The sequence below is a fragment of the Primulina eburnea genome, chromosome 5 (assembly GCF_022965805.1).
Source record: "Primulina eburnea isolate SZY01 chromosome 5, ASM2296580v1, whole genome shotgun sequence".
Lineage (NCBI taxonomy): Eukaryota > Viridiplantae > Streptophyta > Magnoliopsida > Lamiales > Gesneriaceae > Primulina > Primulina eburnea.
Window position 1 is genome coordinate 3,993,578 of NC_133105.1, and position 16,649 is coordinate 4,010,226.

Sequence of the window (16,649 nt, forward strand, 5' to 3'; positions counted from 1 at the left end):
AATGAGAAAACATGAATGTTGGTTTGGTTGTCAACTGAAAACGGTGTTTTTATTACATAAATTATAATAGGCATACCATGTGGAGTAGTAGATAAATTAGAGGATAGGTTGACCCGAAAATTTTAATTTTTTTTAAAAAATATATATAATTAATAATATTGCCTACATTTTATATATTGCATATTTGAAAAAAAAAGTATTATATATTTATATCATAAATATCCATCATTTGATATTTATTTTGTATATATTTTTTATTTTTTTAAACAATTATTTATTTGATTTAGTAAATATATTTTTAATTTTCTACAATTAAATTTTCGAACTTAATATATCGGAGATTTTACTATTATGTATTTAAATTAAAATATTATTAAGAAAATTCAAAATCAGGTTGGGAGTTTTCCGATTGGTTCGGGTTTGAGACGAGTTCGGCTTGAACAGTTTTTAATACTATCACGTGTCAACCCTATGAGTGGGAAAAAATACCGAATTTTCGGTATACCGAGATTATCGTACCGAAAAATGCCGAATTTTCGATATATCGAAGATTTCGGTACAGTACGGTAAGGTAAGAATACCGAATTTTTCGGTACGATAACAGTATGCAATTTGAAAATTTCGATATATACCGGAATACCGAATTTTTTTTTGAAATATATAATATTTTAAAAAAATAAATTCATAAAAATTTTAAAATTTAATGTTTTTTTCGATATAAAACTGTATATATCGATACCGTACCGAAATCTCGGTATACCGTATAATTTCGGTATAATCGGTATGCTAGTTATATTTACCGAAAATTTCGGTATACCGATTTTCGGTATTTTAATACTCAGTATAAGTATCTCATTTACCAAATCAAGTATTTTAAACCTGAATTAGGTATTTCGCAAGTAAAACTTAGTACTTGAAAAAGCTCAATACTTAGTTGCGAATTTGTTTTTTTTAACAATTTAAAAAATTATTACATGAAATGAACATGTCATCCAAATGTATCTTTGATGTAAATGCGAGCACTTGGTGAACTTACGCTACATATTCGAATATCCAGTATTTTAATACTCATTCTGAGTATCTCATTTACCAAATCAAGTATTTTAAAATTGAAATTAGGTATTTCGCAAGTAAAACTAAGTACTTGAAAAAGTTGAATGTTTAGTTGTGAATTATTTTTTTAACAATAAAAAAAATAATTAAATGAAATGAACATATCATCCAAATGTATCTTGGATGGAAATGCGAGTAATTGATGAACTTACGTTGCATATTCGAATATCCAGTATTTTAATACTCATTCTGAGTATCTCATTTACCAAATCAAATATTTTAAAACTGAAATTAGGTATTCAGAATTAAAACTAAGTATTTGAAAAGTTCAATGCTTAGTTACAAATTTTATTTTTTTAACAATAAAAAAATAATTAAATGAAATGAACATGTCATCCAAATGCATCTTGGATGGAAATGCGAGCACTTTGTGAACTTACGTTGCATATTCGAATATCCAGTATTTTAATACTCATTCTGAATATCTCATTTACCAAATCAGGTATTTTAAAATTGAAATTAGGTATTTCACAATTAAAACTAAATACTTGAAAAAGTTTATAATTTATTTCAAGAACGGAAATATAATCAATAATAAATGTTTTAAAAAACCAAGGAACAAAATGTATTAATTTATGACAAAAACTTGTGTGAGACGGTCTCACGGGTCGTATTTTGTGAGACGGATCTCTATTTGGGTTATCCATGAAAAAGTATTACTTTTTAAGCTAAGAGTACTATTTTTTATTGTGAATATGGGTATGATTGACTATATAATCAAATTCTTGTTTAGAGAATCTTTTGAAATACCATTCTCTGAAAGATTCCCATTTAGATTGGTAAAATCCAGCATTAATTCTTGCTCTAGGAAGAGATCTTGTAGTAAAATCAATTTTTGGTTTACTATCCATTAAATAGTAAAATTCATTTCTGAAATTGTATAAGTTTCTTTTACTTTTTGAAAGTTTCCTTTATGAACAATATTATTTTTGATTTATGATTAAATCTTCTATTGTAGAATCTACTTCTTCTCGTATTTGAGAAGTAGAGGTTCTAGAAGTTTGAGGAATATCCATCATATAATCTAAAGATGAAATAAAAGAATGACTAGATCTTGATCTAGCATAGACAGAAGAGGATAATAATCTTCTTTGTTCATTATTGAACTGTATTTGAACAGATCATTCATTGTTTTGTATAACTTGTTATAAATCCTTGTTTATAATAGGATTTCTAGGAACAGCTTGTTCAATTATCCAATTTTCTGAAAATTCTATTTTTTTCCCATTTTATAGATCTACGAGTTGTAATATTAGATATATTAAAATTAGTTTCTATAAGAATAGTTTCATTTAATTTTTTATCTATATTTTACACATAGAATTCAGTGTAAACAATAGTTTATAATAGATTCGAATATACGATAACAGATACATATAACTTCTGTTCCAGTAGTATAATTATAACAATGTGTTTTAACATTTAATGTTAAAGAATCTAATATATTTATATTAGACATAAATAATGATAAATTAGGATAAACATCAAAATATACTGGACCATGTGCCAGACTAGATTGAATTATTCCTATAAAGGATTGTTTCCAATTTAAATTTCTACCATCTCTTGAAGCTGCTATGAAGCTTTCTGGTAGTCTTTTTAAAGCTAAAGGTCTAAAAGCAATTTGAATTAAACATATATGAATAAATCTATAATTTTTCCTTTAAGGTTCAATATATTTATTATTTAATAATCTAATAATCATTTCTTCATTATGAAGAGGTACCGATAATTCTGTAGTTTTAACTGCCTGTTTGAAATCAATTATTTCAAAAGTTCCTAATTTATAAATCATTTTAGATTCTATTTTAGGAATAATCTATTTATTTAATAAATCTAAATTTCAGGTACATCATATTCTTTATTTAAATGTTTTGAACAATTTCTTTCATATCAAATATATTCATTTAAATAAGAGTGTTAAATCATCAACCAAAACTATTTCCATGGCCCTGATACCATCTGAGGCTTGAAATACAAATTGATTATGATACGTGGCATTGTTATACCAAATTTTTCCTTAGTGGCTTTCGCACACATGGAAGTTATTGGTTTCTAGCCTATATACCATATTCAAAACACTGAACTAATAAAATGAGGTATTTAATTTCCAGAATAAGAATGAATATAAGGTTTGCCTAGGGGTAGGAAAAAATACCGAAATACCGAAAAATCGTACCGAAAAAAATATCGAACTTACCGAAAAAATCGGGATACCGAAAATTTCGGTACGGTATGATACCGAAAACATTTTTCGGTATCGGTATCGGTACGGAATATTTTTTTTTTCGGTATTTCGGCATAAAATAATTTATTATTATTATTTTTTTTAAATTTAAGTTCGGTATACCGAAAAAAGTGTCGGTATATTTTTGGTATATCGACATTTTTTCGGTACATCGACAAAATTTTCGGTGTCGGTACGGTAACGGTATGAACTTTTTTCATACCGAGAATTCGGTATACCGAATGTGCGGTGTACCGAATTTTCGGTATCGGTATGGAAAAATTACATACCGATATTTTCGATACGGTATACCGTACCGTAGTTCGATACGGTATACCGTACCGTACCCACCCCTAGGTTTGTCTATGAAAATTTACAAAATATAAAAAGAATTACAAAAGATATACCAGAGAAATTAAACATCAGAGGATTTATCGACGGCTATGTCAGAAACATAAATTCATAAAAATCACCCATAAACGCCTTAAACGCCATCTCTCGGCTAAGCAGGCTAAAGGACTACAACATGAATTTATGCATCCTAAACAATCTCGAACCTTGAGTTTAATATTTCCTCGTTCATCTTTAAACCTTATATTCAACCATTAACCCTTATATTACATTGAATTCCAAAATTTAAATAAAATCTTTTATCATTTCAATTTAATTCCAAGTTACAAATAAATAAATATCATGATTTAATAATAATGGGATGATTTAACACAAATGTTTTGGCCTTTCATATAGGCTAATCTAAAGAAATATAAAAGTAAAATAAAATAAAAAAAACAATAAACTTAAAAAGTTTGTAACCAGAAAACTTGAAGCTTTTATTGCAGAAAGATTGTTTACAAGAGAAACTAGAGGGGAGCAAACTCGACCGTGTTCTTCTAAGAACACAGAATGAACCTATAAATAGATGGAAGTGCCGGACATAAAACCCCGGATTCCAAATAGAAATATAAACAGTAAATTGTTTTATTAAAGCAAATAGTTACATGAATATAAAATTCAAAAAGTCTACGGTGATATGACACCCACTTTTTGTCATGATATGCCACGATGTGATATTCCACCATCTTGTATCCATCAACTTTATTAAAGATGAATATCCTAATCATCTTTAATATTTTCTTTTATAGATTTTTTCAAATTTTCAAAAATATCATTAATCTGAGAAAATTGAGACGTATAATCCTCTGGTATGAGATTATCAAACAAGATAATTATCATTTAGAAATAAATCAAGCAAGATAATTATCAAACAAGATAATTATCAAAAACAAATCATATAATATCTATAAATAAATCAAGCAAGATATTATCATTTAGAAATAAATCAAACAAGATCTTATAATCTAGATAGGCAAAATCTTAAACTGATATTATCGATTTTAACAAAAATAAAAAAACATAAAATATTCCTTTTATAATTGATATGAGATTCTTGGACATATGCCATATCATAATATTTATGTTTAGTATATTTATTAGGACATGAGATTAATGGACGCGTCTCCTTTACTTAGAACTAGTTATTATGCACACGCGATGTTTGTGTGTATAATTTTTTATCATTATTGATGGACTAAAGTGAAATTTGACAAATTATGAAGGGACTAAATTGTTATTTGAATTGTTGAAATAAAAATAAAAGTGTATGTTGAAATTTAAAAAAAAAACAAAAAACAAAAAGTGTAATATTAGTATCATATAAGGGTAAATTTTGAAAAAAAATTTGATGTTCTCTCTAGGTAGTTATTATCATGTCTTCACACAGTATAGATAATATATTATAGATAGTATAGATTATGTTTGTTATCCGAAACGATAAGTACATCAAATAATAATAATAATAATAATAAAAATAAAAAATGTATACGAGGATTGAATCCATGGTTTGCTGTCGCGGAGATCGGAACGGATGCTACCGTTCCAGTTACAATGAAATTTCGCGGAACGGTAACGGAACGGGTATTTAAAAAAAAAATATTAAAAATATATAAGAATTTGAGCGGTTTTTTAAAAAGCTGTCGCTAAATTTAGCGACGGGTAAATAAAACCCGTCGTCGTTTTTTAATTTGTCGACAGTTTTAAGCCAAACCGTCGCTATACATCGGCGACAGATGTCTATACAAAACACCGTCGCTAATAGCGACGGATCAAAACAAAACCGTCGCAAATTTCGTCAAGGCCCGTTCCCGTCCCGGAACGCCCGTTTTGGTGAACATTTATTTATTTATTTATTTGAATCAAATCTTAAACGTTGATACGAATCAATTTGTTTTGTTAGGAATTTATGGACAATTTATCCTTATTTAATCGGTTAAATTTATCAAAATTATTATTATTATATATATATATATATATATATATGTGTGTGTTTAAACGGGCCTCAATTTATAATCCCATTGTTCGTAAAATATATATGAACGGGAAGCCGTCTCTGAAGTTACAGTTCTTCTTCAAATTTCAACAGTGTACACTCTGTCTATGTGATTTGGTTGAGAATTGAGTTACGATGGATTGTCGGATGGAAATGAAGGCACCTTTTATGATAATTTATATTCTTGCAGTTTTTTTTTTAATCAGATATATGTGAAATAGAGTAAGAAACTTTTAATATGATTTTTCGTGTGACAACAAAATATGAAAATCCATTCACATTTTTTGCATGCCAGGGGTGTCAAAAATTAACTCAACCCGAGACGAGCAGTGCAATGGCAGAACTGTGTCATGCATAGGCAAACGTCTTGTCAATGCTGCCATCATTTAATGTAAGGGAAAAAAAAATTAATAAAAGGGCAGCTTTTAAATCGTATATGATACATTTTGAGATAAAGTGCAACACAACTCAAATATATAATACATCGTATTTTATCGAATACTTACTATAATAATAAAAATCAATAGAATGTGTTTTAATCTGTAAATGTTTGTATCGTCATTAAAATATCTAATCAAATATTATATTTATACAATATATATACACTCAATTTTGGATTTAATCAAGTATAATTTAACTCAATGATGCTGGAGCACAATTCTAAAATTTATTGTCTCACAATATAAAATAATATAATATAATTATAAAAAAGTTAAAAAAAATTTGATTATATATATTGTGAAATGGAAAATAACACGTGGAACAAGATTGGATGACTCAATTAAAGCCTTTGATCCTGGGATGTGGAACCCCTTGCCTGCCTCGTTTTTACGTAACCTTACATAAATTTAGATCACAATAATGAACAATATAAAGAAAAGCTGCCCTTTTATTTATTTTTTTTCCTTACATTAAATGATGGCAGCATTGACAAGACGTTTGCCTATGCATGAAACAGTTCGGCCACTGAACTTCTCGTGGTCATACACTACGGCTTATATATATTGCTATAGTAGTTTTTTTTAAAATTCGTTGATGAATATCCAAATGGAAATCAAAATTTTCTATATTAATAAAGCTTCTACTGAAAAGCTGGAGTTATTATTATTAATTTCATAATATAATTAGGACTTTCAAACATGAAGAATTTTATAACCAATATGTATGAATCAGTTTAGACTTTTTTTTCTTTTCAAACTAACGTAACACAAATGAGTTACAACTTACAAGAATTCATTTTTTTTTAAAAAAATTTTACAATGGTATATTATACAAATTTTTTCAACTATAAAATATCTCGTTTTACAGATTTAATGTCCCATGGCGATTTCCCATTTGAATGATTAATTAATTGTGATTAATTAACGACATTTTGGTGTGACACCGTTTCTTCTGCAAACTTGGAGAGACATTAATGGCCACCTCGATACACACCTCACCAAGGACAATTGTATATCTATTTGTTCAGGAAATTTGAATCAAATGGAGTGACATGCTTGATTTTCACATGCTACAAATCCCAAACAAATAATAGAACAAAAAAAATTTCAGTTTTGTATTGAAGAATGATTTCTTAAGAGTGTTATTTCGACAAAATATGCTTCTGTAAAATCGTAAGAGAACAAAACATTTGCAAGCTATCAAAAAATTGTACCAAATCCTTCAAAAAAAAAAAAAGAAATTAAAGAAAATGTACCTAATATGCATGTAGACCATCAGCCGCAGCCACCAATTGTGTCAAGAAAGCGTCAAGTGTTGCGTACAACACTTGACGATGACCTAGCCTAATCTTCCACCAACGGCTTCTTTGTATGTTTCTCGGGACATGATAACGCATCCGCATAACACGCATAGCCAAACTTTGTAATGTCCCATTTCTAATCCTTGGGTGAACCCAGTCCCGTAGCTCAACGGGATTGGCGATAACTAGATGATATCTTCTATACAACCTCTCCCTTGTCTTGTTCATTGAAACCCCAACTACTGTGTAGTTGGGGTTTTCAAACATGATCCGCAGAGACATAGGAATTACTCCGTTGGCATGGCAAGATTGAAAGATGAGACACCTATTGTTGATGCATACCTGTATCAGCGATAATCCCCGGCCATGCCGGAAGGGTTTAGTAGCTACGGCAATAAGATGTTCACCGGGCAAGTTAGCGGCCACCCAATCATCTACCACAAAAGCCTCGTGTGTGACCTGCGTCCTCACTTGACGGCCGTGGAAATATTCTACCAGGTATACATCAAGACCCTCGGCGTAGATTGGCATTTTTGGCTTCTTGGACGGTTATCGGAATCAAGAAATGCAGATGAGGGGAGAAATGGAGAATAGCGGCCCTTTTTCCTTTTTATAATTATTTTTAAATTAAATATAATAATTTCTTTAATTAATTATTTATTCCAAGACAAATGAGAATACACTTTATTTATTGCAAAAGATACTTTGACAAATAATAATACATTTGTAAAAAAAACTAATATTTTTTATTTTAAAAATAATATTTCCATTCAAAATAAGCATATGTTACAAATTAATATTTTTATAATAAAAACTGATATTTTTAATATTAAAATTAATATTTTTCAATCAAATAAACATATATCACATATTAATATTTTTTCAATCAATGATGGGATTTTTCGAATTTAGACAAAAATAGAAATGACATAAAACTCTTATTATTATGCAAATAATTAATCACTCCATATTGGAATAAAATTAAAACATTCAAATAAGTCATATCATTGCTAATTTTGATTCCAAACCAAAACTTGGGAAACATGCGCAAGCTTCCACCCAATCCCTTCTTCATATTTCTTCTGCACAGTGAATTTCTCCGACATTGCATTGAACACCATAAGCTTAAGATTCCTTAGATGTTCGATGCCCTATGGCAACTCCTCCATTTGCACTATGGCAATTCCTTAGATGTTCGATGCCCTATTATTAAACAAATTCTTCCAAATAATAAAGATCAAATCTTGAGTTTAAGAAAATCAATATTCTAGAAAGTCAAAATTCATGAGCAATATCTTATCAAAAAGTAAAAGAATTTAGGAGATAAATTTGTATCTTGCAAAGCAAGACACGTTTTCTTTCAAAATGAATTTACTTTATGGCATATTCTTGAGAACAACTCAACCATTGAAACGTGCAAGTCAAGATATTTGACTTACTCTGTTAGCATCTGTCACGACTTTTCATTTGAGGGCTGGATCAATTTTTGTTCCAATTTTTGTTAATGGCCAATTGATAGTTTGATGTCTGATTTGTGAAATGTAACATGTTGATGAGATATTATCTGTAAGTAAGGAGAGATTGTCACCAAACAACGTAAAAAATTTGAGGATTGGTCTAAAAATGATTGGTGGTATCAAGTGTCATTGTGTTTCTAGAAGAATTTTGGTTTGGGGGAATTTAGAGTTTCAACATATGAATATACAAAATAGTTGGTACCGTGCTCCATTGTTTTCTAGCCTTTCTCTGTTTTCTCTTCTTCAAAAGTTAACATCTCTGAAAATTTTATCAATCTTTGATTCCGCTTCAAACCAATCAAATTTTTTGAGGTTTGATGTTTTCCCTTTATTCTGTAATGTTTTTGGAGGTTTTCGAATTGTCGTTCAACTGCCTCCGTCTTTCTCTGTTTCCTCTCCTTCGAAAGTTAACATCTCTGAAAATTTTATCAATCTTCGATCCCGCTTCAAACCAATCAAATTTTTTGAGGTTTGATGTTTTCCCTTTATTCTGTAATGTTTTTGGAGGTTTTTGGAGGACCTGTATGTGAGATAAATCTGTACAAATTACTATCCAAAACATAGTAATTTGAGGTAACCCATCAAATTTTTGGAGGTTTTAATGGTATTCTTTAATTATTTCTTTCCAAATTTTTCTTATTATCGATTGAATAATTAAAAATTAAATGTGAGGCGTGCTGTAAAATACATTAAATACACCCATATGATTTAGAGGATTCTTTATTGGATCTGTTCGAAGGAAGACCTCAACTTAAAGGTGCCTTTTTTGCTGCGATTTCAATATAATTGTTAAGACTTTTACTTTCAGCTTGCTTATGTGCTCCACTTTTGGTCTGAGTGTGTTCTGGACATTGTTGTGAGAGGCAGGAATTGACACACTCGGACAAATTATTATTGGAAAATGCAATTCAGGAAATTTCACTTTTTTGGTTAGATCCTCTAATTTATCTACTACTCCACATGGTATGCCTATTATAATTTATGTAATAAAAACACCGTTTTCAGTTGACAACCAAACCAACATTCATGTTTTCTCATTAATCTCCCATTTCCAAACATTTATCAGTTAATTTGTTCATCGAAAAAATTAAAAAAGTATCTATTCAAACACAAAAGTAGAGAAACCATGTGTATCATTTTCTTTTTGAAATTTTTAACATATTCAGAGCTGTTTATTTGGGTAAAAATATAGGAGAAAGGGAATGCACGAACAGTGATAAAAATAAAGATTATCACATTTTCACATATCAAATTCATTAAATGTTAGTTTCGATTTCTCCCCTACGAATGTTAGTTTCAATTTTCCCCGTAGGAATTATTTCCAATTACTTTATTCTAATCAAGGTTTTATTTTTTGTACAATTATTTACGCTGTCATTTTTTTTAATATTCATTATTCGTTGTTCTTAGATTTTTTTCGTAAGCACCGTCTATTTATTCTCATCCAATTAGCTGCATTTCATCTACCTATGGTTGTTTCTGAATTCAACAGAACAATAAGAGTTTTTCTCAAAGACCCATGTTAATAATTATTTTTACACCAACTTACTTTTTTCTCCCTTCCCTCAATATGCCGGTTCTCGAAAATTGTGGTTAATGAGTTCTCATGGGTTTCTTTCTTACAAGCTACAAATATTTAATGTAAAGTTAGGTTCTTTATAAACATGATGTTCTTGGTGGTATTTTTTTTTTTTTTTTTTTTTGTAGTTTACCTGATTTTCAAATATTATACATTACTTTTTTAGGAGAATCTTATGTATGGTTGCTTCTGAATTCAAAAGAACAATAAGAGTTTTTCTCAAAGACCCATGTTAAGTAATTATATTTCCACCAACTTACCTTTTTCTCTCTTCCCTCAATATGCCAGATCTCGACAATTGTTTTTCTTTCTTTTGTTACATTTTTAGCTTCAATTGATGAAAGTCCTAATTATTTTGTCTTTCAAGATATTTTATGTGAATGATTTATAAATGACGATACCATGTATGTTACAAGTTTTTAGATTTGATAATACATGTCGTTACAGGAGAAAATTATAAGCATTGTGTCGCTGCTTGTCGTGTCAAGGATTTTCATTCAATACTGAGGGTCAAGAGGTAAGGATTGCCGTGCTTCTCTAAGTATGAAATTAAATACAAAAATACTACTTTTTTAAAAAAAAAATTGTCGGATGTCATTAAATCATAACGTTGGAACTAATGTAGATTTAAAGATTTGACTTTTATCATTACTATAAACTATCAAGAAATAATAATTATTACAATTATTTATTATCAACAATCAATGTTGTGCAACCTGATGTTGTCAACACGCGATCACAACATGAATCGAAAATTTATTATTTAACACACACGTAAACTTTTAATAAATAAAGGTCAAATTTAAATTCTGCACAAGTTCAAACACTTGTGCAATGTCTCAAGTCAAAAATTCACTAGAAAAAATATATAAATCGTTTACAACAAAACAATACTAGTGTGCATAACAAAAATAAATTTCTTGACATTCCAAGGAATTAAGATGCATCAAAATAAACCAAACTCAAAACTTGATTCGTAAACCGAAATGCGTGTTGCTTAAAACCAAACGAAATAACACTATTCGATCAAAACTCTGCGCCACTGTTCTTGAGTGTTGCCAACACCAATCAGCAACACAGTAAATATGTGAATCAATCACATAAACTTTTCACACGAAAATCTTCAACTCTTAAATATAAGTGTGTTCATAAAGAACTCCGGCAGCTACACAAAATGATCAACCGATCACACGAAAAATTTCGACAGTTGCACAAAGTGATCAAACTGATCACACAAAAGCTTCTTCGTCAAAATAGGCTCGGCTCTCATATTTTTCTTCTATGCAATAACTCCTCTGCCGACCTTACCCGAGAAGACTCTCACCATAGCTGTAAGGCTTTACATATTTATACCCAATGCTTGACCTATAAATAATTCCATAAAATAGTTCTAGAAAATGTAGAATTCCATAAAAGAGTTCTAGAAAATATAGAAAAAAATTTTTAATTAGGGATAAAATTCTTTTAATTCCAATTTTGTTTTTAAGTTGTGTGTTATTTTTATATATTTATTTTTACTAATCTATATCATATTAAATAAAATATAAAATTTTAATATAATATTAAGTTTTTCAATTTTTTTAAAAAATATCATCAATTTTTGATATATTAAGTGCCTATAAAATGTTATTTTTATTATATATCTTAATAGAAATTTAATATATGTATTTTAATAAAAAATTAATATAAATATTTTTAACATTTTCAAAAAAATAAATAAATTTTTGCGGAGGACAGAAGCCTCGGTTGGAAGGTCTCTGCTACATTTTAAAAAAATATATATATTTATAGCGTTGTGTTTACTTGGGATGATTAACATGGCATTTAAATTCAATTAATCTAATATTTATTTCAAAAATAAAATTTTTGTCATTAAATCCAATTTCAAATAAGAAACATACAACATTAATTTTTTTAAGCTAAAATTCAATAATCGTTTTTTTTTATTAATTGCAAACACTACTTATAATTGTTATGTTTCTAAATGTTTACCCTTTGTTTAATTTATTTCTTATTATTATAGTGTTCATTAAAGAGGTTACATCCAAATTACCCTTTGTTTTAATTTATTGTTTATTATTACAATATAATAAATCCTCTCATAGAACGGAATTACTTGAACTGCAAAGACTTCGGTGTTCTTCTTTCGAACATGCATGAAAGAAAATACAAAGAACATGTCAACAAATTTGTATAGCAACCTAAAACACTATGTCAAACAAAATTGCGACCGAGGGAACAGAGACATATAACATGCATCATTTTCCAGTTGGATCCTCAGATTACTGCAGAAATATATATTAAATTAAAAAAAGAAAAAGAAAAAGAAAAAAGAGAATATAATAATTCAAAATAAGACCATATAGGACGACAGTACCGAACATCAACAATCAAAATAATTAAGTCTCAAATTTTGTGAAACGTCATTCTTCCTCATTCGTACCAAATCATGGTGTTCACATGAGCTTTGGGATAACATTTTCCAGCTTTTAATTCTAACTGAAACCATTGAATTTCTCTTGTCCGAACATTATAAGCTGCCCAAAGTTTCTCAGAACCAGAAATTCCGAATAGAAACACCTCCCCACCAGCTAACACACCAAAGAGATAGATTGATTTCAAGCTTTTGAATCTGTCACTCAGAGGTTTCAAATCGGAGCTAAGCAACTTGGTACACTCTCCAGTTTCTGGATTCATTTCCAGAACTTCCATCAAATACCCACGCGACTCTGGAAGTTTGGACAAATGACAAGAGGATAGATTACGACCCATTGCTAGAGGCCGAGACCTAAATCGATAAAATCCAGCCTCAGCAAACTCATAGATGATTTCAGTCTCTAAATTCAGTGTCACAACACGGAATTCGCCGATCCAGTGCACATAGCCATGAGTAGCAAATGGACAATTAGATAATGCTTCTCGAGCTAGCTTGGATAAGTGTTGCATGTCAAGGTACCTCCAAACATTATCAACTCCGATTGTTAGCACAGATATAAATGATCGAGAATTGCGAATAACCAAGCGCACCGCTTTATACTTCATCGAAGCCTCGGCAAATGCTAAAGTTGGATCGAGTACTACACATGAGTCATATGGAAGAGGTTCATGTTGTTTTGTCAAGGGATTGATAATAGAAAAAACATGATGGTCTCCTTTAGTGGCGGCGTTGGCCAACACTAAACCATTAACACTGCTGCCACGTAAATTAAAACCCCTGCAGTCAAACTTGCATATCTCAAGACAACCTTGTCGAATTTCAACATAAATCCCATCCGTGGGTTCGTGAACTTCCATGATTATGATTCCAGGAGTTGAATTTTGAAGATGATCGCAAATGAATTTTTTTGTACTGATTATTAAATTCCAAGGTCCGCAGACATGCGTAATCACATCCTGTATAACATGCGCTGGAAGACGTAAAAGAATTTCGAAAAATATCTCCGAAGGAAGACATCTCCAATGATTCTTCCCCGCGCACCTCTTGCAAGGATAGTTGAACATTTTATTGAGATTATCCACCTGTTTGGTTTTACAGAAAATCACACTATATTGACATATAAATTTCCACCGCAAACTCAACAAAACAGACGCAGTGGAAAAATCATTCGGTAGATAAAACTTAGGATAATCTAAAGCACAATGTCATTAATTCCATAAAGATTCAAAAAATTTAGATTTCCAGTCATGAAATTCAAACAACCAATATCTCGATTTACTTGAACAATCAAAATATATTTTTTCCCCATTAAATTACCTATTACGAATATACAACTTGTATTTTATCCGGTTTGACAAACTACAAGCACACCATGTTCAACTCGATCTCAAAACAAATGTCAATAATCTGAAAAAATTCTATAAAATTTTCATCGTAGAAAAAAAGCTTAAACTTGGGAAATCTATAGAAGAATATTAGTCCTCTATTTTAATGTATACTTGCCTTTAAAAATGATGTAAAAAATCAATCAATAATCTGGAAAAAGTCTAATATTTTCATCATAGAAAATTAGCACAGAGAGACTAAAACTTGGGCAACGGAAAGAAGAATGTTAATCCTTTATTTTGATTTATAATTACCTCCAAAAATTATGTCAAATCAATCAATAATCTAAAAGGTCTAATCTTCTCATCATAGAAGAAAAAACAGCAAAGCAAGATTTAAACTTGGGAAATCGAAAGAAGAATATTAATCCTCTATTATAATTTATAACAATTACCTCCAAAAGAGATGCCAAATCAATAATCTAAAAGGTTTAATCTTTTCATCACATAAAATTAGCACAGAAAGATTTAAACTTGAATATTAATCCTTTATTATAATTACCTCCATGTTCGTCTCACTGCCATCATCTGCATGGACCATCGGATCCGCCAAGGATTTCGATCGGGAATACTTAACCCGGGACATGGGAAGCGGTGGTTGGCGGAGACACAACTTCTCTCAGGATCCCGTTTAGATTTAGATAATAAATAACAAGGGTTTGCAATATCGGTATCGGAACGGTGGCTCCGGTGCAGGGTAATCAACCCGGAACAAAAGCTGCTACGGACCGGCGACTCCCGACGATATTTTGTTCCGGAACAGATCGGTATTGAATCTCTCAGGTTCTGTAAGCGTCGACAAGAACAAACAACATGACAGCAATCTCGGCAAGGGGAAGAAGAACTGTAACTTCAGAGACGGCTTCCGTTCATATATATTTTACGAACAATGGGCCTATAAATTGAGGCCCGTTTAAATATATATATATATATATATATATATATATATATATATATATGTATGTATTTAATAATTTCGATAATTAAACCGATTAAATAAGGATAAATTGTCCATAAATTCCTAACAAAACAAATTGATTCGTATCAACGTTTAAGATTTGATTCAAATAAATAAATAAATAAATGTTCACCGAAACGGGCGTTCCGGGACGGGAACGGGCCTTGACGAAATATGCGACGGTATTTTATATAGACACCCGTCGCCGATGTATAGCGACGGTTTGGCTTCAAACTGTCGCCAAATTAAAAAACGACGACGGGTTTTATTTACCCGTCGCTAAATTTAGCAACAGCTTTTTAAAAAACCGTCGCAAATTCTTATATATTTTTAATATTTTTTTTTAATACCTGTTCCGTTACCGTTCCGCGAAATTTCATTGTAACTGGAACGGTAGCATCCGTTCCGATCTCCGCGACAGCAAACCATGGATTCAATCCTCGTATACATTTTTTTATTATTATTATTATTATTTGATGTACTTATCGTTTCGGATAACAAACATAATCTATACTATCTATAATATATTATCTATACTGTGTGAAGACATGATAATAACTACCTAGAGAGAACATCAAATTTTTTTTCAAAATTTACCCTTATATGATACTAATATTACACTTTTTGTTTTTTGTTTTTTTTTTAAATTTCAACATACACTTTTATTTTTATTTCAACAATTCAAATAACAATTTAGTCCCTTCATAATTTGTCAAATTTCACTTTAGTCCATCAATAATGATAAAAAATTATACACACAAACATCGCGTGTGCATAATAACTAGTTATAAGTAAAGGAGACGCGTCCATTAATCTCATGTCCTAATAAATATACTAAACATAAATATTATGATATGGCATATGTCCAAGAATCTCATATCAATTATAAAAGGAATATTTTATGTTTTTTATTTTTGTTAAAATCGATAATATCAGTTTAAGATTTTACCTATCTAGATTATAAGATCTTGTTTGATTTAATTCTAAATGATAATATCTTGCTTGATTTATTTATAGATATTATATGATTTGTTTTTGATAATTATCTTGTTTGATAATTATCTTGCTTGATTTATTTCTAAATGATAATTATCTTGTTTGATAATCTCATACCAGAGGATTATACGCCTCAATTTTCTCAGATTAATGATATTTTTGAAATTTTGAAAAAATCTATAAAAGAAAATATTAAAGATGATTAGGATATTCATCTTTAATAAAGTTGATGGATACAAGATGGTGGAATATCACATCGTGGCATATCATGACAAAAAGTGGGTGTCATATCACTGTAGACTTTTTGAAT

At 29.8% G+C, this 16,649-nt stretch overlaps 1 protein-coding gene and 1 long non-coding RNA gene across 2 annotated transcripts in view; one reads left to right on the plus strand and one right to left on the minus strand.

Moving 5' to 3' along the window:
- LOC140832465 (uncharacterized) overlaps nucleotides 1-16,649 on the plus strand; it is a 61,112-nt gene that overhangs the window by 15,833 nt on the left and 28,630 nt on the right. The window lies entirely within an intron of this gene.
- Nucleotides 12,700-15,250, minus strand: LOC140831627 (uncharacterized). Its single transcript, XM_073195369.1, has 2 exons — nucleotides 14,888-15,250; nucleotides 12,700-14,082 (listed from the first exon to the last, which is right to left on the minus strand). The coding sequence occupies exons 1-2, from the start codon at nucleotides 14,969-14,971 to the stop codon at nucleotides 12,997-12,999; spliced, it is 1,170 nt and encodes a 389-aa protein (XP_073051470.1). The 5' UTR covers nucleotides 14,972-15,250; the 3' UTR covers nucleotides 12,700-12,996.

Bases quoted from the DNA above. Each gene is read 5' to 3' on its own strand.
- LOC140831627 (XM_073195369.1), bottom strand. From the start codon at position 14,971: ATGTCCCGGGTTAAGTATTCCCGATCGAAATCCTTGGCGGATCCGATG. The intron at 14,083-14,887 runs GTAATTATAATA...AAAACCAAACAG, and splicing joins GCAGTGAGACGAACATGGAG to GTGGATAATCTCAATAAAAT.